This window comes from Canis aureus, chromosome 9 (assembly GCF_053574225.1).
Source record: "Canis aureus isolate CA01 chromosome 9, VMU_Caureus_v.1.0, whole genome shotgun sequence".
NCBI lineage: Eukaryota > Metazoa > Chordata > Mammalia > Carnivora > Canidae > Canis > Canis aureus.
Window position 1 is genome coordinate 66670312 of NC_135619.1, and position 25799 is coordinate 66696110.

At 45.4% G+C, this 25799-nt stretch overlaps 1 protein-coding gene across 2 annotated transcripts; it reads right to left on the reverse strand.

The window, feature by feature from the left end:
- Positions 1 to 936: 936 nt before the first annotated feature.
- LOC144321083 (corticosteroid-binding globulin-like) lies at positions 937 to 25552 on the reverse strand. 2 transcript variants are annotated; one of them, XM_077910448.1, is made up of 5 exons: positions 25341 to 25552; positions 12363 to 12991; positions 5857 to 6127; positions 2816 to 2963; positions 937 to 1495 (listed from the first exon to the last, which is right to left on the reverse strand). In XM_077910448.1, the coding sequence occupies exons 2-5, from the start codon at positions 12970 to 12972 to the stop codon at positions 1310 to 1312; spliced, it is 1215 nt and encodes a 404-aa protein (XP_077766574.1). In that variant the 5' UTR covers positions 12973 to 12991; positions 25341 to 25552; the 3' UTR covers positions 937 to 1309. The 2 variants fall into 2 exon arrangements, with proteins under 2 accessions (XP_077766574.1, XP_077766575.1); XM_077910449.1 differs by lacking the exon at positions 25341 to 25552 and adding an exon at positions 18751 to 18868.
- Between the last annotated feature and the right edge of the window lie 247 nt (positions 25553 to 25799).

Sequence of the window (25799 nt, forward strand, 5' to 3'; positions counted from 1 at the left end):
CTATATAATGTGTGTGTGTGTGTATATATATATATATACATATATATATACTCTATATATTTTTACTATATATACTCTATATATTTATATTTTTATATATATAAAATCAGTCATCTTCCCAGCTATCTATAAATTTAATAATTATTTATCTATTAATATCTATCTATCTATCTATCATCTATCTATCTATCATCTATCTATCTATCATCTAATTCTTCCTTCTCTCATTTAATGCTATTTGCCCTAAACCAGGAGGGTAAGCCTCCTCCTCAGGCAACGTTTCTCTTGCGCCCTCTATTGACAAAGCTTAACATCATGTCCAGATCAGGTTTTGCAGGGCAGGGATAAAGGGAGCACAGGAGCTTGAAGCAACAAACTGTTAACTACTTTTGCTTTAGACAGTTAATTATACTTTACATTTTCTATTTGTTCACATATTTACCCTTTCCAGGTAAATTCATTCTTCATTCTTTTGTGTGGGTCCAAATTTTCACTTCGAATCATCTTGTTTCAGGGACCCCTGGGTGGCTCAGCAGTTGAGTGTCTGCCTTTGGTTCAGATTGTGATCCTGGGGTCCCGGGATCGAGTCCTGCGTCGGGCTCCCTGCATGGAGCCTGCTTCTCCCTCAGCCTGTGTCTCTGCCTCTCTCTGTGTGTCTCTCATGAATAAATAAATAAAATAATAATAAAAAAGAGAATCATCTTGTTTCAGCCTGAAGAGCTACTTAAAATTTTTCTTATAGTAGGATGGTGACAAACTTTCTCAGCTTTGGTTTGTCTGGAAAAAAAAAACACGTTTTTTTGCCTTTGTGTTTGAAGGATTGCTTTGTTTCCTTCTTTTTCTTTTTTGAAGATGTTACATCATTCTCCCCCAGCACATCAGAGATGTCTTTCTGTTGGGCCTTGCGTGATTTCTCCTTTTAAATTAAAAGATTAATTTTAATTAAAAGATTTAATTAATTAAAATATTAAAGAATAATCTCAGACTTCGCAAAAATTTACAAAAGCAATTGTGTTTCTGTTACACCCTTCACCCGGCTTCCACACATTACACACCCACAGCACAAGGATCAAGACCAGGAAATTCTATCCCCTTGCGATATCGCATTTCTATCATTCCGAGTTTGCCAACTGCCCCACTCCATCCGCACCTGCCAGCGGTTGCAGTGATGGTTATTTATTTGGACAGAAGAACCTGGAGAAGACGGTGCGGGGGGGGGGGGCACTGCTGCTCCTCAGAGCATTTCTGTGGGGTCCCTGGTGCACAGGCTCGGCTGGGGCTGCGGCTTCCCGGGGTGGGGGGTGCACCCTTAGGTCGGATTCACAACCTTTCCCAGGAAAAGGCTGCTCCATGTGAAGTGGTCGAAGATCATGACAATGAAGGGCCGGTTGAAGTGGAAGGCGAGAGGCTCAGACTTCACGTTTGGCATGACCCCGGCGGGGCCAGCTGCCTCCAAGCCCTTCTCGTGGAGTTGCAGCACAGCCTTATGGACCACCTGGTGGAGGCCGAAGGTGAGGTCGGAGGTGAGGGCTGAGCACCTGCTGCGTGTGGGACCTTGCCACCCTCCCACCCTCGCCTTCATGGGGGGCAGAGCCGAAGCTCAGGGAGGGTCACTTGCTGGCTCCATGTCTAAGTGGCAGCCCTGGGACTAGGGCCAAGGCCTGTCCACCTCCAGAACCAGGTCACACCTAGGAAGTGGGCGGACGGGGCCCACCACGGGGAGACCGGGGGTCTCAGGGTGCTAACTGGACGTCAGCATCCACACCAGGCACTCCTAACTGGGTCCCGGGGGGAGGGTGAGCTTGGCTCCTTTTGCACCCTGCTAGCCAAATGGGAGGGACCCCTTTAGGCAGAGCGCCCGCACCTGCTCAGAACCGAGTGGGGCTGTGGAGCAGCCTCTCGCTGTGACCACAATTAGGAGCAGTTCTGAGACCAGCTCTGCAAACCCTGGAGGAGCTTGCGTCAAAGGCCTTCCGTGGATCAGAACTGGCTGATTATCACCGTCCTATGGGGGGGGGCACCCTCCTTGACTGTACAGTGAGGAGCCACAGGCTCTAAGAAGCTCCATAAGCAGGTGCAGGAAGAAGCCGAGCTGGGATGGGGAGCCCTGCAGTTTGTCTTGGGAAATGAGGCTTTGAGTCAAATAGACCCTAAGCTGAACGTCAGGGTGTCACTTACTACCTGTGTGGCCGGGGCGAGTGGTCTACCTTTGCCAAGCCAGAGGCTCCTCCTTGAAGAAGTTATGCTCCCCCTATGAGGAGGCGGCTGTTTGCCTCAATCCTTCGCATACCATGTGTTTTATTGAGCATGTACTGTGTGCACCGCGATGGTCCATGTCTGTGCGCTCACGGGAAGGGCTGCTGCCACGATGGCTTTCTCCTGTCCCCTCTCTTGTTTTGTCACCCACATGACCATGAGAACCCGCGAGGGCAGGGCCATGTCTCAGTATTGGAGGAATACCCAGTGCCTCGCAGTGTGGGGTGCAGAGTGGGTGTCAATAAACGTTTGCTGAGTGACTGAGTGACCGACAGAGCATGAAGCTAAAGACTGAAGGTAAAGAATGTAGTGGGTAGACGGTGTGATATGACTTCATTCTGACATTTCCCATGTTCCTGGATCCTTTCTGGTGGGGGCCACACACGGTCCTGCCATGACCACTCTGTTTTCCACGCTGCACGCTCTGTATGACCTGACACAATGGGTAAATGGGCTTAGAGACCTATTCATGAGTGAGCTCCATGTTGCTTATTATTATGCATAATAAGGGCGGGGGAGATGAGAGGGGAAAGGATGGGCTCTACGGATGGACACTTACCTTTGACAACTTCGGCTGGGCCTCTCGGGTCATGCCGGAGAAATCTGCCCCATTGTCCAGCAAGTCTGCAATGCCCATGTCCCTCAGGATGGCCCTGAGGTCGTAGGCTCCAGAGAGGGACACCTTTGGGATGTACAGGTTTACCTGGCTGCTCGGGGGTAAGCAGACAGGGTTAGATTTTCCTGGGTCTGGGCCTAGCCAGCCAACTTCTGTTACCTCTGTGATCCCTCCAGACCCTGCCTCACAGCCAGACACCATGATCTTTGGGGAAAAGGGGAAAGGACAGAACGAGAGGCAGGATTTACCTCTCTCTACATCACTCAGGCAGCTTCCTCTCGGGGCCTCTTTCATTGAGCAGATTCCACTGTGGTCTAGCTGGACCACTGGACATTGAAGAAAAGCAATCCTACAGAAACCCCTGGGGTACCCCAGGCACCCCCCGGGCAGAAGCAGAGGAGTGGAGGGAACTCCCGCTGGGAACAGGGTCCTGGCCCCAGCCTTGCCACGAATGCTGTGTGGCTTTAACCAAGTTTTGTCCCTCTCTGTGCTCATCCTCATTTACACAGCAAGGCAACGCAGGGCAACAAGGGCACTTCTCAAAAAACAAAACAAAACAAAACAAAACAAAAAAAAAACAAGGGCACTTCTCCTCTAGATGGAGAAGAGCAAATGGCAGTTGGGGATCCTGGCCGATACCAAACACCAGCTGGGTTCCTTTAGCTTCTGTATCACAGTCTAATGCACACATGCACACTCAGCCCTGGGAAGTTGGGACCAGTATCCTCAATGTCCAGACAGAGAGAACTCAAGAGGAGCTGAGGGATTCCCCCAAAGTCACACCACTGGGAAGCAGCAGAATTGTGAAGAGGCCACAGACCCTTTGCTTCAAAGCTCCATTGCCTTGTGGGAAAAGGTAGAGGGAGGGAGGGAGGGAGGAGGGAGAGGGAAGGAGGAAGGAGACAGAGAGAATGAGGGAGGGAGGGGGAGGAGGGAGGGAGTAGGGAGGGAGGGCGCCCACCAGCTCTGTGTGAGGGCAAGGAGACTTCCATAGGAGGTGAGCTAGCTGGACCCTGAGGGATGACACTTCAGGGCGGGGAGGAAGGAGGTGATCCCAGGAGGGGTGAGGCGGGAGGAGGGGTGACAGACCGGAGGTGAGGAGCACAGGGTCTGCCTTCTGGGGCTAGGAGAGCGTCATTTGGATAGAGTATTCATCTCCAATCATATATGACGCCTAAAGGTACAAGAATCTGCCTTGGATGGATTATTTTTTAAATCTAGATGAAAATGGCATGTGTTATTGATGTTTTTTAAGCTAAAGTGTTTTAGTGAAAATATCATTTTTGGTGTAAAAAGAAAAGATGATCCTTGTCATTTACAACAGAATAGGAGCCCGAGAGGCACATAATTACCCCCCTGGCAGCACTGTTCTGGAATCACAGGCTCCCTTGGAAGGGCAGGGGTGTAGGGGGGACGGGGCAGTTGCAGTGGTGAGGAGCCAGCCAGGGATCCCTCACGTGGCCTAAACTAGGCCCACGTGCACGCCTCCCCACCCGACCCCCACCCCCATGCTCAAGGTTAGGTGCGGTGGCTCCAGGACTCTAACGACACCGCTGGGTCCCCACGTGGCTGCGGCCAGTTTCTAGGAAACACGGAGCTGACCGCTCAGCTCGACCCTGCAGGGGTGAAGTCCAACTCCTGGCTCCTCCCTGCAGGGGTGAGGTCCAACTCGCAGGCGCCTCGGCCTCTACTCATGGAATTGGACCAACCTCTCCAGAAGCTCCAGCTGAGCAGCAATCTGAGGCTGCCACTCAAAATAAAAATAACTGGAAACCGTAAAACACAAAACCTGCATGTGAATTAAAGTAGAAGAGCTTCTTTCTAGATTTTTTTTGCCTGCAAAACTCTTGGATGACGAATTGCATTCAAGTAGAATTTGCCTCGTTCTTGGCAGCTGCTGCCCGGCCCTGCTGGTGCTCTGGGTGCAGCCTCCCGTGTTTGGTTTGTGCCCTCTCCTCCTCCGTGGGCGCTCGTGGCTAGGCCTCCCCACCTTCCTCCCGCATCACACTTCCTCTCCTGCTCTGACACAGCTGACGTCACTGCACACCATCAGCTCCACCAGAATCTGGTTTTCTGCTCTGGAGTGAAATATAGTCCGCTCGGGAGGCCTTCCTGAGCCACTGCACATCCAGATGCCCGCTTCTCCTCCTGTGTCCTCTCCGCCCTTTGGGTCTCCACCACCACAGCCACCACCAGGTCCCACCCTGATGGCACTGCTCTGATTGCTTGGGCACAAGCAATCTCACAAGAGTGAGGATCACGTTCACGAACACCTGGCCCCTCCTCCAAGGAGTGGGCTGGGGCTGTGCACATGCTCTACCATAATTTCAATCGCTGTCTGGCTCAGGGGTGCCTGGGGGCAATGGGTTCAATCACTCATTCATTCATCATTCATGCCAGGACTCCCTGCGTGTGTGCTCGGAACCTGCCCTTGGTGTGGGCTTGAGGTTGGGCATTCACGGGCTGGTTCTCCTCCCGACCACCAGCCCCTCTGCATTTACACTCCTCGCTCCCTTTCTTTTACTCATTTATTACCTACTTATGCCTTTCCTTTCTTACGTATTTACTGATGGATTGACAGATTGAAGAAGGGCTACCCCCTGAGTGACTTGAGAATCATTCATAGGCTTTGTGCTCTTTCCGTCATGGACGTGACTGCCATTTCGTTAGATTTTGGCCTCTGCCGGGAGTCCTACCCATCCAGGTAAGCAAGATAATAAAAAAACAGATAAGCGAGGGGCTGGGGGGTTGGGGAACTTAATTTAAGCCAATGATGCAAAAATGTGATAACGCAGAGGGGTCTCTTAGCCTTCCAGGAAAGGGGGACCTCCCCTTGTGGATGCCCCAAAGCATCTCAGTGACAATGGACAGGCGGGTAAACCGAGGTGACCTCTTGGTCAGAGAGCTTCTGCCCTTGGGGACCCTCAGAAGAAAACATATGAGCCCTGCAGGGTGAGTCGGCGGGGACAAGGAGAAGGACTTACCTCCTGGTAAAGGACTCAGACCACCTCTGAATGGTGTCCCTGCTCAGCGCGGCGATGACTGTGTCCATCTTCCCCTCCTCTGGGAGGATGAAGAAGACGGTCCCGTTGCCCATATACTCCAGCTGGACCAGCTGGCAGGGGAGCACCTGGTCGTTAAGGTGCTTGATGGTGCTCGACTGGAACATCGTGGGCACTCTCACCACGGTGGTCTCGTTCACGTAGAAGTCCTCCTCCCTGGTGCTTTCCGGGTCAAAGGGGTGTTCCCAGGTGCCTGGAGAGGAAGGAGTGGGTGGCAGGAGACAGGCCCGTGAGAGCCCCAGGAGAATGCGGTTTGGGTGGTGGCAGAGTGCTAAGCAGGTGTCACGGTGGCTGCTCCCTGCGAGGTCCCCACCAGAGTGGCTAGGATTTCCTCGAAAGTTGTGAGATGCCCAGAACTTTAAAGTCACCTCTGTCCTCCATTCTCTGAAATGGATTGAGGATTAATTCTGTGTCTGAGCCTCTAAAAATGGAAGAAGGGCGACAAAGGAGAATGCAGGCCCTTAGATTTGGGGGTACGATTCAATAAACCAGACTTTGCCTCTCCCTTCGCCCACAACTGCCTGGAGTGGATCCTGGGCAGGAAGGCCCTGGACGGAAATGGTGCCAAATGGAGCTTGGGCTGCAGATTCAAGGTCGGGGTGGGAGAGGTTTGGAGAAACAGACCACGCATTTCATGCCCACGCCTTGACGTCTGGCCGCAGAAGCCCAGCTGCCTGATAGGTTGTGTCCCCTCTCCCGAGGGAGGCTCCTGACCTCCCGTGGGGCCCCAGGGGCCACACTACATTTCCTGGAGGCAAAGTCAGGGTGAGAAGACGCCTTCAAGGTCACAGCCTCCTCCCCACAGCTGGGCTTGAATCCCTCTATTGTGTTCTGGGGTGGCATCACACAGCCTCTTTGTCTGCCTCGTGATGGGGAGCTCACTACCTTCACAGACTAGACTTTCGGCTACTGGTCAGCTCTAATGGGAGAAAAATTGCTCCTTAGAGCCAAAGCCTGCCTGATTGCGAGGCCCATCTGCTGAGCCTCTTCGGCCCCTCTGGGTTTATTCCAAGCAACTGTGAGTCCTCTGGTGATAGGACTCTGAATATTTGAAGACATGAGTTGACCTCACCAGGGCCTTTGGTGCTCCAGGTTTAACACCTCAACTCTGGAGGTGAGTGAGAACCATGTGTCCAGGGGCTCTTGGCTGTTTTGACCTCAGAGCCCTTGGCAGCTGTTTCCCAACTGATGCTGGTTGAGGGGGCTGGTGCAGAGCTCCAGGCAGACTCTTCTCCATCACACTGCCTGGGATTTAGGGACCCCAGGGTCAGAACTCTTATTCTGAGCCCGCCTCAATCCCCTTAAGGGCCGCTAAGGGAGGCAGTAGGGAGAGGCAGGAGGATGGAGAATGGAGGGAAAGGCTGTGGATGCAGAACCTGGAGGCCCAGGAGCTGTGTCTGCCCCGTTCCTGATCACTGATGTGATGTCATAGTCTGGCTGCCTCATAGCAGGTGACATAATTTGAAGGTTCTCAAACCATCCTCCAGAGGTCTGGGATCTCCTAGGCTGAAGGCTGGTGGTCAGTTTTGGCTAACTTGTCCAATTCACAGCAAAAAAAAAAAAAAAAAAAAAAAAAAAAAAAAAAAAGAAGAAGAGTATTTTTCAGTGTTAAGTTTTTCATCCTTAAAAATTTGCTGTTTGCTTTATGCTGAGTATTCCTTTTCTAGAAGAAAGTGTACCATATCTGGTTTGGCACAAAACAAAATGCAGGATGGGGCCTAACCTCTCCTTTAAGTGATTTCTTCTTGAAAATTCGCCTTCGCCCAGGAGAACTCATGGTAGGGAAGCTTAAGAATTTATGGAGGCAAATTGGAGACAGCAAGGATGATTCCTGTGGAAAATCTTTCAATTGTATTTTTCATGTTCTCCAAAAAAAAAAAAAAAAAAAAGTCAAGATAGTTCACTAAGTAAGGAAGGAACATGCCAGGGATGCTTTACATGTCTGAGGCTGAGTGATGATAGCTATGTCACTCCTTATTGCTATTTGCTTTGCTGGCTTGCTGGAAACATGGTAGGGGATCCCCAGCTTAAGGACAGGCCTGCCAGTTAGCTTTTCTGCGTCCTAGAAAATCCGTGTACAGCAAAGCAGCACAGAGCCTGGTTGGCGGCTGGTCCTGCCTCCAGAAGTCCAAAGCCTCTCTGATTTTCTTACTGGGAGCGATCATTTCCTATCAACTCAGCCCTAGTGTAGTCATGAGAATGCTGGCAACCTGTGAGAGGAAAGCCCTGTGCCAAATGACACCACAAATGATGTGCTGGCACTTGGTCCACAAACCCCCTCTCAGGCTCAGGAGTACCTTCCCTTCGTACCTGGGTTTACTGTCCTTCTCTATGCCAGAATCTCTATGAAGACACTATGGAGCTCCTTCCCCATCCCATGCATTGTGCAAAAGCACTGGGATCTTGAAAGAGACAAGGATATTGTGCATGAGCACATAGTCTGTGGGAGAGATGACGTGTGGAATTTGTGGAAGCACCCAGGAACATTTCTGGGCACACATTCCCAGGCTCCTTGACCCTCCTGTGGTCAAGGGTAAAGAATGTTGCCTTTTGTATGGAAATATAAAAGAACTGAGTACTCAAAGCAATTTTGAGAAAGAGCAAAGCTAGAGGCATCATGCTTCTGATTTCAAACTACATTATAAAGCTATAGTAATCAAAAGGGTATGGTACTCACATGAAAGCAGACACAGAAACCAATGGAGCAGCATTGAAAGCCAAGAGATAAACCTTGCACATACAGTCAACTTATATTTGACAAGGGAGCCAAGACTACTCAATGGGGAAAAAAATAGTCTCTTCAATAAACAGTGTTAGGAAAACTGGATACTCATGCAGAAGAATAAAATTGGACCATATCTTACCTGACTTGCAAATGTTAGCTCAAAATGGATTAAAGACTTAAACACAAGGTGTGAAACCACAAAGCTCCTAGAAGCAAACGTAGGGAAAAAGAAGCTCCTCAACATTGGTTTTGGTGTTGAGTTTTTGGATGTGACTCCAAAAGCAACAAAAGAAGATATAAATAAGAGGGACTACATCAAATCAAAAGCTTCTGCACAGGAAAAGACACAATCAACAAAATGAAAGGCACCCCACAGAATGGGAGAAAATATTTGCAGACTGTCTACTGGATAAAGGGTTAAGGAACTCATGTAACTCAATAGCAAAAAATCCCAAATAATTGAATTAAAAATGGGCTGAGAACTTGCATAGACATTTTCTTTTTCCAAATAAGACATGCAAATGGCCAACAGGTACATGAAAAGGTGCTCAACATCACTAGTCATCAGGGAAATAAAATCAAAACCACAATGATTTATCACTTCACACCTATGCACATGGCTCGTATCAAAAAGTAGAGAGATAACAAGGGTTGGTGAGGATGTGGAGAGAAGGGAACCCTCCTGCAGTGTTGGTAGGAATGTAAACTGGTGCAGCCAACTGTACTTGGAAAATACTGTGGAGGTTCTTAAAAAAATTAAACATAGAAATTCCATATGATCTAACAATTCCGCTCATTGGAACATATCAGAAGGAAATGCACACACTGTTTCATAGAGACATCTGTTCTCCTCTGTCCATCACAGCCTTATGAACAATATTCAAGATGTGGAAGTAACCCAAATGTCCACTGATGCATGATGGATAAAGAAAACATGGTGTGTGAGTACACACACATACACACACACAGTGGAATATTATTAAGCCACAAACAAGAAGGGAAACCTGCCATTTGTGTTGATATGGATGAACCTTGAAGGTATTATTGTAAGTGAAATGACCCAGGCAGAGAAAGACAAATACTGAGTGATCTCACTTATAAGTAGAATGTGAACTCTGGAACTCGTAAAAACAGAGTAGAATGATGGTTTGTCAGGAGCAGGAGGTTGGGAGAAATAGGTAAAGTGGTCAAAGTTATAAAGTTCTGGTTATAAGATGAACTAGTTCTGGGGATCTAACGTAGGTGTGGGAACTACAGTCAACAACACTGTATCATATCCTCAAAGTCGCTGAGAGCACATCTGATGGATTCTCACCACACACACACACACACACACACACAAAGGTAACTATGGGAGGGGGTGCATATGTTAACTCCAAATGATTTTGGTAATCATTGTGCAATTATGCATATATCAGATCATCACATTGTACATCTTAAACTTATGCAGTGTTATAAGTCTATTATGTCTTAGTGAAGGTGAAGGAAAAAAAATGATGCCTTTGTTTTGTCAGCTTCACACCCTCCAAGGTCAGCATCATGCCTGCCTCCGCCAGGTGGGTTCCCAAACTTGTGCAGAGGTTGGAGGATGGAAGGAGGGGGGCATACCAGGATGGTAAGTCTGACAGGTAACAAATAGCTGCAGGGCACTGCTGGCTCATGGGAGGCCTCTTTTAAGAGAAGCCACCATGTTTGTAGTAATTTGTTACAGCAGCCATAGGGAACTAATTCAGGCTTCCATGAGGACAGTCATGATTAAGGACCTGGAAGAAATTTGGTGTGGTGGAAGCTGGGGAGAAAAGGAGGGTGTGTAGAGATTCTTTCTGGAGACTGTGCTCTGGATGAGCTTAAATGCTGTTGAGAGATACACGTTAAATGTGGTCATTACATTTTTTTTTCCTCTTTCACATTCATTTCTTTGAATATGACTATGTAATTGAAACCAAACCACGTTGGTCCAGGGTTACAAGGTCTAACAAGATGATTGTTAAGATGAGGTGTGGGAAGACTGTAAGGGGTATGGATGAGAACCCAGGATTTGACTGAGGGAATCAGGGAAGCTTCATGGATGAGGTAACTTTAAGGCCAAGACTTGAAGACTGGGAAGAAGTTTTAGGAATAGACTAGTTGAGGGAGGGCTCAGGCGACAGAGTAAAGGATTTGTGGCAGCAGAATGGCCCTCCGAATATGCCCATTTCCTAATTCGTGGAAGCTTTGACTATGTTATGTTACATGGCAATAAGACACTGAGGTTCCTAATCAAATGATCTGGAGATGAGGAGATTATTCTGGATTATCCACATGGGCCCAGTATCATCATAAGGGTCTCCTTAAAAGTGAAAGAGGAGGGGCAGGGTCAGAGGAGAGGTCATGGGGATATGATTACTGGCTTCAAGAGGAAAGGGGCCACATGTCAAGGAACACAGGTGGCTTCCAGAAGCTGGGGAAGGCAAGGAACAGGTTCCCCCTTAGAGCCTCCAGAAGGAACACACCCTGCCAACACTTTAACTTTATCCCAACGTGACCCATTTTTGGATTTCTAACCTCTGTAATTGTAAGATAAGCCACCATGTTTGCAGTAATTTGTTACAGCAACCATAGGGAACTAACTCAGGCTTCCATGAGGACAGTTATGCTCAAGGACCTGGAAGAAATTTGGTGTGGTTCCACACTATGCGTGTGTGTGTGTGTGTGTGTGTGTGCGCACGCGCACTGTGTGTTGGGAACTGGAGGAGAGAAAGTGTTGAGACACGAGGCTGGAGAGGACAGAGAAGCAGATGACTCTAGGCCAGGGTTTCTCAGCCTTGGGATGATAGCCATTCTGGAGCAGATATCATTGTGGGGTGCTGTCCAGCTCACTAGGAGGTTTGGCAGCCTCCCTGGCCTCTACTTACTAGGTGTCAGGAACACACCCCACCTCACCCTCAATCGTGACAACGTCAAGTATCTGTAGACATTGCCAAGCGTCTCTGAGGCTAGAAGGGGGGGACTATCACCCTGGGTTGAGAACCAGTGCTATAGACTAAGGGGTGTAGATTTTCTTCTCAAGGACAATGTATCCCCAAATTGTCTGATCATAAAAATGATTGGGGGAGGGGCCTTGTTAAAAATACAAATTCTAGGACTTGCTTGCAGGAGCTTTGCCTTAGTAGTTATGGCATGGGCTCTGGAATCTTTAATTTTAACAAGTTGAAATGGTAATTCTATGAACAAGAACTTTGGAAAACCCTACTCCAAATTGGTGAGGAAGGGCTGGAGTTTGGAACTTGGTCAGAGCTGGTTGTGAGCGCTGGGGAAGTGTGTGGCATAGGGGCAATCTAGGGGAGTTCCTGGGGGGGGGCAGGAGCTGTGTCTGTCTGGGTGGGCTGTGTCTGTCTGCTTCTATGCTGGGCTTCCAGCCCCTGACTGACTCACAGCCAGAACTCAGCCAATATTTGTAGACCATGAGGCAGTCAGTCTATTCATGATTACATAGTTGAGCTTCAAATGAACCTACATGAGCTTGGGCAAGTTGGTCAATTCTTTTGGGTGTCACTTTGATCACATGTAAGAGGATATAGTCTACCTTCCAAATAGGATTATGGTAAAGATGGAGATTCACAGATGAAAACATGCTTTGTAAAATCAAAGGCTTTGCCCAAGAATGCACCCTGGGTTTTGATGACTCTTATTATTCTTGGCAATGAGATGGGTAGAAGGGTACCTTTGAAGAAGATGTAGTTGACCAGGATGACCATGGCTGAACTATCCAGCTTCGATAACAAGTCTACAATTTTCCCTTGTGTCTTATTTTTGATGTACTCATTGATTTGTCTGCTGGCTCCAGTCCCATCCTGGAAATCTGTAGCCCAGGCCTCCAAATCATAGTAGTGCTTGGTGTCTGCAGAGAATGGCTCCAGGAGCTCCAGGCTGCGGTCAAGGAACAAGGCATTACCCATAGTCATTTCCAACATGGTGTCTGACTTCTCGAGGAGGTGGCGGAGGTGCCGAAAGCCCTGGTGGATCTCAGCTTCAGACATCTTGGTGAGGTTGAAGCCCAAGCCCTGGAGAAGCTGGACCCGGGTATAGCCACAGGCACCCAGAGACAGCATAGCTAAGGCCATGGAGATGCTCACAGGGGAGATAAAAACATTCTTGTCAGGAGATGAAGCCACTAGATGCCTATACAGGTTAAAGGCAAAGTCAACATTCTTTGGAGCCAAGTCCCGGTGAGAGCTACTTGTGCTCACGTCAGTGTCTGGGTCCTTCGCCTGGACAGTCAAGAGGTCACTGGTAGACAGCCAGAGGAAATAGGTGCACAGAGCAAGCAGCATTGTCCAGGATGATCAGGCCCTGGAAAATCAGGAATGCTCATTAGGTAATGTAGGGCCTCTGAGGCAGTGGGGGCATGGTGAAATGGTAGGCAAAAGACCCTATGGAGGATCTTATTCAAGTCTCAGTTCCTTCCTCCACATTGGCTATGTGACCTGGGACAGGTCAGGACCCTGGACCTCAAATTCCTCATCTGAAAGTATTATTATACTGCTATGATTTATCAGGTACCTCCCAGATGCCCAACACCGACTTATGTGTTTTGCCTATATTTTCTCATCTAATCCTCATCAATAGGCTAATAAAGTAGGTATTATTATTATGAATTGAGGTAGGCAGAAATGGAGACCCAGAAAGGTTATATATGCAACAAATTGAAATATTCAAAGGACTGAAAGAAAAAAGAAACCTGTCAACCAAGAATCCTGGATCAGGCAAAACCATCCTTAAAAAATGAGGGAGAAATCTAGACATTTCCATATAAACAAAAGCTGCGGGAGTTCATTACCACTAAACTCACCCTACAAGAGATGCTAAAGGGAGTCCTTCTGGCTGAAATGAAAAGGACACTAGAGAGTAAATACAGTCTATAGGAAGAAATAAAAATCCCTGGTAAAGGTAAACACATGAACAATTAGAAAAAGTCATATTATTGTAATTTTGCCTGGTAACTCCACTTTTAATTTTTGATATATTTAAAAGACTAATCCATGAAAAGCAATTATTAGTCTATGTTTTTGGATACACAATGAATAAAGATGCAATTTGTGACTTAAATAACTAAAAGGAAGTGTATGTGGATGGAGCTACATAGGAGAGGGGCTTTTGTGTGCTATTGAAGTTAAGCTGGCATAAATTCAAATTAAAGTGTTATAGCTTTAGGATGTTAAATATAATTTCTGTGATACCCAGAAAGAAAATAGGTATAGAGTGTTCATAAAAGGAAGTGAGAAGGGAATTAAGATGTTTCACTACAAAAAAAAAAAAATAGACTAAACCTAAAAGAAGATAGTAATGCAGGAAATGAGGGACAAAAAATATGTAAGAGAACAAATAGGAAATGGTAGAAGCTCTTCTTTATCAGCAATTACTAAATGTAAATTAATAATTACTAAATGTAAATGAATAAAATTCCCCAATCAAAAGACAGAGATCAGCAGAATGGATTTATTTTTTATTTATTTATTTATTTATTTATTTATTTATTTATTTATTTATTTATTTTTAAAGATTTATTTGTATTTATTTTTGATAGACATAGAGAGAGAGAGATAGAGAAGCAGAGACACAGACAGAGGGAGAAGCAGGCTCCATGCCGGGAGCCTGACAAGAGACTCGATCCTGGAACTCCAGGATCGCACCCTGGGCCAAAGGCAGGCGCGAAACTGCCGAGCCACCCAGGGATCCCCAGCAGAATGGATTTAAAAAGTGATCCAACTATGTACTGACTATAGAAGACACATTCTAGATCCAAAGACATAAATATGAAAGTGGAAAGATGGAAAAAGATATTCCAATTAAATAGTCACCGAAAGAGAATGGGGTAGCAGAAGGAAACAATAAAGATTAAAGCAGAGACATATAAAATAGAGAATAGGAAGACTAGAAATATCAATAAAACCAAAATCTACCTAATCATTATAGTATAATATAGTATGATGATATACAATATAATATGGTCTTCAAAAAGATGAACAAAATTTACAAACTTTTAGCTAAATTGAGTAAGAAAAAAAGAAAAGTCTCAAACTACTAAAACCAGAAATGAAAATGGGAACTAAAACTAACAATTCTACAAAAATTAAAAGAATTATAAGGGAGGCACCTGGGTGGCTCAGTCAGTTAAATGCCCAACTCTTGATTTTGGCTTAGGTCATGATCTCAGGGTTCCTGGATCAAGCCCAGCACCGGGCTCTGTGCTCAGCAGGGGGTCTGCTTGAGATTCTCTCTTTCTCTTCCTCTGCCCCTCCCCCCAACTCTATCTCTAAAGTAAAAATAAATAAACTCTAAAAAGAGGATTATAAGAGAGTATTATGGAAAAAATTACATACCAACAAACTGGATAGCCTAGATAACATGAAAAAAACATTCTGGAATCACAAAACATACCAAGACTGAATCACAAGAAATGGAAAATCTGAATAGATCTATACACAGTAAAAAAAAAAAAAAAAGAATCATTAATTGAAAATCCACTAACAAAGAAAGCCCTGGACCATATGGCCTCACTGTTGAACTCCACCAAATGTTTAAAGAATTCACATGAATCCCCCTTCCAAAAAGATCAAAGTGGAGAGAACACTTCCTAACTTGTTCATTGCCCTGATAGCAAAATCAGAGAAAGAGCATATAAGCAAAGAAAAGTACAGATGAATATTGCTTATGAACATTGATGCAAAAATTCTCAACAAAATACTATCAAATAGAATTCATCAGCATATTAAAGGGATGATTATACAACATGACCAAATGGGATTTGTTTCTGGAATACAAGGATGGTTCTACATACAAAACTCAACCAATGTGCTATACTACATTAACAGGATGAAGAAAAAAAGAAGATGATCATCTCATTTGATGCAGAAAAAGCATTTGGCATAATTCAACACATCCTTCCAAGATAAAAACACTCAACAAACTAAGGGTAAAAGGAAACTACTTCAATATAATAAAAAATAATATGTGAAAAGCCCATAGCTAATGTAACAGTGAAAGATTGAAAGCTTTCATCTAAGATTCAGAACAGGGCAGGATGCTTACTTTTGCCTCTTGCTTAACACAGCACTGGAAGTTCTAGCCAGAGAGAGTAGGCAGAAAAAAGAAATAAAAGGCATCCAAACTGGACAGGAAGGAATAAAATGATCTCTGCTCATAGGCAACCTGATCAGCATCACAGCAACATGTAGAAAACCCTAAAGTTTCCACAAAAACCATGCAAGAGCTAAGAAATGAATTCAGAAAAGTAGCGGGCTACAAAATCAGCACACACATACAAATCAGTTCTGTTTTCATATACCAACAATTGAACAAACTGTAAAAGGAAATTTACAAAGCAATTCCATTTACAATAGCACCGAAAAGAATAAAATACTTAGGAGTTAACTTAGCAGGTACAAGGCTTGTGCTCTAAAAACTACAAAACATTGCTGAAAGAAATTAAGAGATTAATACATGGACAGGCATGCTGTGTTCATGCATTGGAATACTTAAGATGTCAGTGTCACCCTAAGAAATCTACTAATTCGATGCAGTCGAAATCCCAATGAAGCATTTTGCAGAAATAGGAAAATCCACTCTAGAACTCATACAGAATCTCAAGGGACCCTGAATTTCCAAAATAGTCTCGAGAAAGAAGAATAGAGTTGGAGATCTCACACTTCCTGATTTTTAAATTCAATATAAAACTACAATAACCAAAACAGGGTGGTACTGGCGTGAAGGCAGATATGGGAACCAATGGAATAGAATGGAGATCCCAGAAATAAACCCTTGTATATATGGTCAAATGATTTTTGACGATGGTGCTAAGACTATTCAGTGGGAGAAAAAAAATAGTCTTTTCAACAAATGATGGGAAACTGGATTATCCACATGCACAAGAATGAAGCTAGACCTTTACCTTACATCACATGCAAAAATGAACCCAAAGTGGATCAAAGACCTAAATGTAAGGACGAAATAAAACTCAGAAGAAAACATAGAGGGAAAGCTTTATGACAGTAGATTTAGTGATGATTTCTTGGAACACAACACTAAAGTTATGAGCAACAAAAGGAAAATTAGACACATCGGACTCTTTAAAATTAAAAACTCTTGTTCACTAAAGGACACTATCAACAGAGCGGCAACCCACAAAATGGGAGACAATATTTGCAAAGTCCATATCTGATAACGGATTAACATCCAGAATATGTAAAACTCAAGTCCAAAAGATTGATCATTTTAATCATTTTTAAGTGTATAGTCAGTGGCATTAAGTACATTCCCATTGACATGAAGCCACCACCACCATCCATCTCCAGAACTTCATCATCTCAACCAGAAGTCTACCCATTAAACACTAACTCCAGGAGGGGTTGGTCCTCACTAATGTGGCCTATGGGGTCTGCATGACTCCATGCCTGGTGACAGCCCCACCTCAGCCTCTAATTTGGCCCCTTGAGGGCTGAGGCACAGCACTGCCAGGTGTGTTGAGGTTTCTTCCAGCACACACCAGATTATCATCCCACTGCCAAGGTCAGGGCAGGGCAGGTCATCTCAGTTCCTTGCTTATGGAGCTTGGCTCTGACCCGGGAGCTAGGGACAAAGATGGACATGCCCCCATCCTGTCCCTGTGACTCCACTCTGTAGGGCCATCCCTTCCCTGTCTTGCCCTGCTCACTGCCTTGTGTCCTTGGAGACACAGGTCCCAGCTCTCCTCCAACAGCCCTGCTCTCTGTGCTTCCCTGTGGCGGTCCCTCTTCCCCCCGTCACACTGCAGTGAGATTTCTGCTAGCCCTGTCCCCTTCACAGCTGTCTGGAGCCCTTTTGGGCAAGGACCTGGTCCAGCGTGCAGCCCCAAGCCGGGTGCAATTGCCCCATTACGAGTTCTGCTTTCCCCTCCTCTTCCTGCTGTCTCTGGGATTTCGTGCCTCATCCCCTTTTGTGTCAACCCCCCAAGGTAAGGATGAAAACTCCATCCAGCTCCCGAGATTGTCATGAACATCAGGCACGGTGGTTATGAGTACTTTCCTATGTGGCCTCGCTCAGCGGGTCATCCTGGGCCCACTTTACAGATGAGAAGACTGGGGCCCAGGGAGGTAGAGGGTAACCTGTTGAGAGCTGAGATTCTAAGCCCTGCAGCCTGGCCTCAGGGCCTGTGCCATGCTGTTCTACCGTTCTCTAGAGAAAGCAAAGCAACAAGAGTCAAGCAGATCTCCACAAAGTACCCAGCAAAATTACAATGCAAAATACTGATATTCTTCATGAGTTTCACTTATGTCCTCTTGTCTCTCATTTTTGAAATGAGGCTCCAAGTAAATGTCCACTGGGTTCTTTCTTTTCTTTTCTTTTTTAAAGATTCTATACATTTATTCATGAGAGACACAGAGAGAGAGGTTAGAGACACAGACAGAGGGAGAAGCAGGCTCCATGCAGGGAGCCCGATGTGGGACTCGATCCCGGGACTCCAGGATCATGCCCTGGGCTGAAGGCAGGCACTCACCCGCTGAGCCACCCAGGGATCCCCTGTGTTCTTTATTTTCACGAACACCCCTAGGGGCCGGGTAGAGTCTTGGGCCTTCTGCACTTAAGCCTCAGGACATGTGGTGTGATGCAAGGCATCCTGTTCCATCTGCAGTATCCTCGCCCCAGGTGGACCAGTGAGGAGCAGGCGTGTGCGAGGCTGAGGCACGCACAGTCCACTGTGCCAGTGGGCACACTGTCCCTGCCTGCACCCCCCAGCAGGGGTGCTGCCCTGCGGCCATCCCGCCCAGCTGTCAGTCTCGCTTGTGTTACTTGGCTGGGCTTTGGAGCATCAGTGGAGCAACGGATGGGAATGGCTCTTAGCTCAGTGCCAACCCCTGCAAGGCTGCAGGCCGGGGAGAATCAAACCCCCAGGGGTGACCCGCGGACTGTGAGACCCTCTGCATGTCACTGCTCATACACCCGGCCTCAGGTCACTGCTGGCTGCCCTACTGCTCAGTGCCCATTAACAAAATGAAATGAGCAAGAGGTACATGGCTTCATTCTGGCAGCCGGGCAGCAGCAGGAGGGATGGACAGTGTCCAGGTGCTACTCACGGTCTGCAGAGGGCTCAGGCTGCAACCGCTGGCTCGCCCGGCTGTCCTGGGTCCTAGTATGTGTACAGTAGGCCTGCGGGGCACCACCGCTAAATCTTGTTTGCCGGCTTCCCTGCTGGTTAATGGTTAGAGGGGGGCCAGTGGCCTTCACCATTTGGTGGTCCCCTCCCCCCAGACATTAACCAATGGGAGTCTTTTCCAGGACATTTGAGCAAACACAGCAATGCTGCAAGTTAACTTTCCTCTGCGTTCAGTTCCCTGAAGTTGTATTTTTAATATCAAAATGAGCCTGAAGTTGCGTCACTGTTTGTGGTTGCCTGGCGGCAGTTGGCACGGAAGCCACAGGTGCCCTTAACTGGCCCAGTGGCACAGACACCTGTGAAGAACCCAGTGCTAAGCGTGGGCTGGGGATGAGTCTAGCGAGGTCCTGCCTCCAGTGGGACCTCCTTCTGGTAGGAAAGAGACACGGAAGAAAAGCAACCAAGTGCTTCCCACGGATTATCTCATCTAATCTTCCAACGACATTACAAAGTAGATACTGTTATTATCACTTCTGTGTAGATAAGAAAACTGAGGCACACGGAGCTCAAGTGAGAGCTTCCCTTGAGATTCAAATCCAAGACCGTTCTACTCGAAAGTCTAGCACCTTCCCTCTTTCTGCATTTTTATTAGTTGTCTTGATTGGAAGTGGCAGACAACAAACTTTTTTAAAGCGAAAAAGAATATATATTGGGTCTCATGGAGGAGATTTCTGAAGGGTGGGGAGGGCTTCAGGCTTGGCTGGATCCAGGGTTCCAAGTTGGGTGCCATGTCGCTCTCTTTTTAAAAAAACTTCTTTTTAAGCTCTTTATTCGGCTTTCCTGCTTTAGCCATATAGGTGGAGACAAAGGTGGCCACTGCAGCTCCAGGTTATTTGGTTCTGACTGGTTATGTGATATCAGAAGGAGAGAAACTCACTTTTTCTCCTTGTTCATATCAGTCTCCCAAAGGACTCCGGGCAGGATGGCTCATCACAGGCCTGATCACAGCATGCAGAATATGGCCTCGCGTGAATGCCCAGGGTCCTGTGCCCTCTGCTGGTTGATGACATTATTACTTCCTTCCAGGGATGAGGGGCGCTGTTTCCAGGAATAAAGAGAAGTTCCATCCAGAGCTGGTGTAGAGTTTTGGGGGCACTTCAGTTTTATCAGTCCTTATCAATCTTTTGAAGTTTTTTTATTTATTGAGCCGATTTTGGAATTTATAACTAGAAATTTATTATTTTTAAATCTCTGCCATAACAGTATTTTTTTTGGTTTCTATATTTTATTTACGTATTTTCTCTCTCCTTTTTTCCCCTTGGTGAGTCTTATTAGGGAGATCTGTCCAGTTAATTAATCTTTTCAAAGGGTTAGCTTTTAGTTTTTAGTTTTATTAATCCTTACTGGTTTTTTTAAAATCTATTTTTTAAATGGATTTCTTCATTTATTTTTATTTTTTTACCATCCTTTCAAATTTCTTGTTTTTTAATATGTTCTTTTTCTATTTTCTTGAGTTAAATGGTTACCTAGCTTTCTTACTTTTAACATTTCCAGTCTCCCTATAAATGTATTTAAAATTAAGTCTTCATCTAATTTTTGATGCCCCTCAAGTTTTTGATATTGACTGTTATCATTGTCATGTTCTGGTATGTTTCTTAATACTCTTTATGGTTTTATTTTTAACGCCAGGGTAACTTAGCAATAAGTCATTTAGTGTATTTAGAACCTTAGGCTACTCTTTTGTCATTTACTTTTAAAAAAAAGGATTATTTATTTATTTGAGAGAGAGAGAGAGAGAGAATGGGGAAGAGGCAGAGGAGAGGGAGAAGCAGACCCCCTACCCTGTGCAGAGGGCCCGATGCAGGACTTGATCCCAGGGCCCCGAGATCATGACCTGAGCCGAAGGCAGATGCCTAACCAACTGAGTCACTCAGGCGCCCCTCTTGTTATTTACTTTTATTTCATTATGGGCAAAAAATATTACCTACAAGGCATACCTAATAGATGTGGTTGGTTTGGTCCCAGACCACCACAATAAAGTGCATATCACAATTAGATGAGTCAAGTAAAGGTTTTGGCTTCCCAGTGTATACGAAAGTTATGTTTATACCTCACTACAGTCTATTAAGTGTCCGACAGCATTATGTCTAAAACAATGTATATACCTTAATTAAAAAGTACTTTATTGCTAAAAAATGCTGAACATCATCTGAGCTTTCTGCATGTCATACTCACTGATCAGATATGACCCTACAAAATATAATAATAGTGAAAACGTTTGAAATATTGTGAGAATGACCAAAATGTGACACTGAGACATGAAATGAGAAAATGTTGTTAGGAAAATGGTGCCAACAGACTTGCTTGATTCAGGATTGCCAGAAACCTTCAATTTGAAAAAAACACAGTATCTGTGAAGCATGTAAAGTGAAGCACAATAAAACGAGTTATGTCCATATATGATATTGAACATGTGGAACTTATTTATGATGTTTTGCCGTCATATATGCTTTATCTTTATAAATGCTTGATGTTTTCTTAAAAAATAATGGGTAGTATCTGTTCAGTATGCATAAATGTGTATACATACGTGTATATGTATAATTACTTGAGCTTATTCTTTTTTTTAAGATTTTTATTTTATTTATTCACGAGAGACACACACACACAGAGGGAGAAGCAGGCTCCATGCAGGGAGCCCGATGTGGGACTCAATCCTGGATCTCCAGGATCACACCCTGGGCTGAAGACAGCACTAAACCACTGAGCCACCAGGGCTGCCCAAGCTTATTTTTTTATTTATCATCTATGCTGATTCTCTACTTGCTCGACCTTTTGGTTTCTCAGTGGGGAATGTTATCTCCTATCACAATTATTCATTCATTTATCTCTGTCAGTTGTTGGCTGATGTACTTTGAGGCTGTTAAAGCAGAAGTTTTGATAATTATATCCTCTTTCTTGCTTATTTTTTGCTTATCTTTGTTTCTCATGACACATTTTGCCTTAAATTCTATTTTGTCTATGAGGATTGCTTTCCTAAGTTTGTTTTGGTTCACACTTGTCTGTTATATTCCATCCTTTCATTTCCAAGCTGTGCTTTTTTTTTTTAAAGATTTTATTTATTCATGAGAAACACAGAGAGAGAGAGGCAGATGGAGAACCTGGCTCCCTGCAGGGAACCTGATGTGGGACTTGATCCCCGAACCCTGGGATCATGACCTGAGCCAAAGGCAGAAGCTCAACCACTGAGCCACCCAGGTGCCCCTGTGCTTTCTTGTTTTAAAAATGTCTCACTTATATAACATTTGGTTGAATTTATTTTTATGAACCAAAAATGAGAGTCTCTGTCTTTCAATTGGCAAAAATCACCTATTTACATTTATTTTTAATTATTGTAGTATCAGCACTGACATACGATTTTATTTCATATATTCCATTTACTATCTATTTTTTTCTTTTTGTGTCTCTTATTTATTTGCCTGGAAGAGATTGAATTTTCTCCTATTGGTTCAAAAGATATTTATTCTATTTTTGGTATTATGGTGGTTGCCCTTTACTGAAAAACCTTCAGCGGAGGCCTTTAGCCATCATGAGGACAGGGACAAGCCACTCCTGCCATGCTTTGCCTGAATTCCTGTCCTTAGAATAAGCTATTAAAATTTTAGATAATTTATTATTAGACTATAGTACCTAGAATAGATTTAGATACCTGGGAGTGGGTGAGGTGCTGCATAACAAAGAGAATGAGGTAGTAGTTGTGGGGCAGCTGAGTTGGAAAGGTCTTATAATGACAGTTAGTGGACACCTGTGACCCTTTTGGAGGTTGTTGTTAAGAGCTTAATGAAAAGTAGAGTCCAGGCTATGGGAAGGAGGAAGAGCATTCTTACTCCGTGGAGTCAGAAAGTTTAGCAACGCTGTCACCTGCGGTAACATGAATGTGGAAAGTGGAACAAATGAGCTAGTAGATGATGAGATTTCCAGGTGAACTGTGGGAGGTATGGTCTGGTTTATACTTTCTACTTGGAATAAAACATGGGAGAGCCAGATAAGCTTAAACATTTTTGTTAAATATACAAGAGCTGGAAACTACTGGGTTAAAAGATAATCTAGTTTCTACCTCTTAGCTAAGGGTATTGTCTTTTGAGAAGTACCCTGTTTAAGTAAGATTGGGGAGAAGTGACTGTTTCTGTCAGATTATTGTTTTCTTATTGATTGGTAGGAGTGCCGGGGAGAGAGATAAATATATTGCGAAAAAGCTTCTCTAAGTTTGTGGTCTGACTTTTTGCTATCTGTATGGAATCTTCCGTGAACATAGTGCATAGTTCCAGTGGGGCCCAATCCTTCTGTTTATTCTGCAGTCAGGGCTGCTTAAATCCTGCTTAAGAAATCTTTGCCTCTCCTGATGTTGTGAAACCTATATTCTTATGTTTTCTTTTTAGAAGCATTTATTTCTTTATTTATCACATTTAGATCTGCAGTCCATCTAGATCTGGCTTGTGTACATGGTGTGAAGTGGGGGTCAAATTAGTCTTTTCCCATATGTATGTGCCATTTAATGACTTCAGGGGTTGTGTTCTTTAAAAGTGTCAGTGTCATAAAAGACAAAAATGTGTTACCACTCAGAGGAGATCAAAGAGGCATGGCATCTGTAATGGTGTGATTTCAGAGGAGGAGGCAGTGATTCTGGGAGGTCTTCAGCAAGAAGCTTCTCCCCAGGGTTTGAGGTGACCCCTGAAAAACCAGCAAGTCATCCCTGATGGCTACGTCAATGCATCCTCCTTAACTGTGGGAATGTGTGCTATAAAGGGCATTATTGGGACAGTTGACAAGACTGGAATATGAACGGTACATGAGAGGAAAGGGTTGTAGCATGGCTGACTTTCCTGAAGTTGAGAGCTTTACTGAAAAAGAATACCCCAAATTCTTAGAAAATAAACATGGAAGTATTTAAGAGTCAAAAGTTATGTGTATAAAATGGATTCTGAAAGAATTCTGAAAATACATATACATGTATATACACATGGTTAAGGCTGGATGCATCCGTAAGCCTAGCGCAGCAGTGAGCGTGTGGTTAGGCCTCACTCAGGACAGCCAGAGCTAAAATTGTTGTTATTTTATCTCCTTAGTGACTGGCACCTACCAAGGACTGGCTATTATTAGCCTGACTGTCTTTAACCATGAACATGAGGACTTTAATATGGGGGACTAATTTTCTACATGAACGTTTCTCTTAAGTACTTTTGAGTCAGATGTTCATTTGTTAGTTTCATGTTCCCTGAACCGCTGGTCTGTGTGCCAGACCATGGCTCAAGACCTTCGGGTGAGTGAGATCCATTCCCTCCATACCAGGGGGCCCTGTTCAGCATTGATGCATCTGAGTCTCATTCAGGAAAGATCTGCTGGTCTTTTAGGGTTCACCTCAAATCCTGGAAGGAGCTTCTGGCTGGAGTCCTCTAAGAGTAACCAACACCCTCGAGTGAAATCACTCCATAGCTTGGGTTCCTCTTGCCCAACTCTACCAACCATAGAAGGTGGGACTGGCAGGGTTGCTTAGGGCCTTCTAACTTCTGTAAATTTGTGGATAAGGCAGTGCTGCCTGGAGTCCCGTCTGGTGTGGGACAGGTCAGGTCAAGCCAGGGACCTGTGGTGATTAGAATCACCAGGTGGGAGTCTTGGCTGGCCTTTGCTGAGCCCTGGCTGGCTGTTTACCCAAGGAATCATGAGCCATGTTGGCATCCTACTATGCCTACGTGTTGGCATTCCAACATGGCACAGTAGGATGCCAACCTGTACTGATGGCCAGTGTGGGGGTGGGATGGGCTAAATCTTGAGCTTTGCAGACTAACCTGAGATGGCCCTTGCTGGTTCCAGAGCCTGCCTTTTAGTTGTGGTAGGTCAGGGGAACTGCTTGACCCCCTTTCTTGCAGCCTTGCTGGCCCACATTGCTGAGGCCACCTGTTCCACCTGTATGCTCAGCCTTTGGGCTTTTCCTGGACTAAGCAGGACTTTAACTCTCTCTGGGGCTGTCTTCTCCTGGACAGGCAGGAAATCAGCCCAGGGAAGCCATCAATTCACCGGTAAGTTTCCCGTTTATTTCCCTCTAGACTTCCTACCTGCCAGTTCCTGCTCTGCTCTGGTTTCATAACCATGTGTAAAACACTGAGCATAGGGTCCAGTGCCCAGTGAGGACAGCAGTCAGCATTTATCAAGTCCTCACTGGTGCTGGCTCTGGTGTTTTATGAGTATTCATCTATTCGATCCTCACAAGAACCCACAGGGTATTATTATCATGTAGGATAGTACAGTAGTCAAGAGCACGGATCTGGGTTCAAATCCAGACCCCAGCTTTGTTATGTTGGGTACCTTACATAAGCTCTCTATACCTGAGCTGAGGAACAGAAATCCTAATATCTAGAATCTATTAGGTTGTTGTAAAGAATGCCTGCAGTAATATGTGGAGAGAGCCCAGAACAGTGCCTGATATACTCCAAGGCATAGGAATACTAGTGATGATTGATATTCTCATTTGCCAGATTGGGTGACTGGCAAGAGACAGGTTGGAGGGCTTACCTGAAGTCACGCCAGTACGTAGAGGAGTCAGAATTTGAACCCAGGTGCCTTAGCCAAAGTCCTCACCACAGAGTTCAGCTACCTCCAGCTTCATGCATTCCTTCTCTACCCGGTCCCACAGCAGAGCAGGGGTTATGGGCACTCCAGTCTAGATCTGTAGGAATTCTGCAGGGCAGATTCCTAAGCCCAGGAGGTTGGCGCACGGTGTAGGGTGGTGATGGGAACGCCCTCTGGCGGTCCACGTATGGCATACTTGGCAGTGGCTTGAAAGAGTCCCAGGAACAGGGGATGCAGTGGGCCAGTTCTGCACGTCCTTTGCAGGGGCCTGGGGCACAGTCCCAGCCTGCCTCTTGCTCTGTCCCCAACTTATTCTGTGACCTTGAACAGGTTGCCTGACTTCTTCGAGGCTCTGTTTCCTAAGCTTCTGTCTTCCCTGAAGTCAGAGAAGGCAGGAGGCTA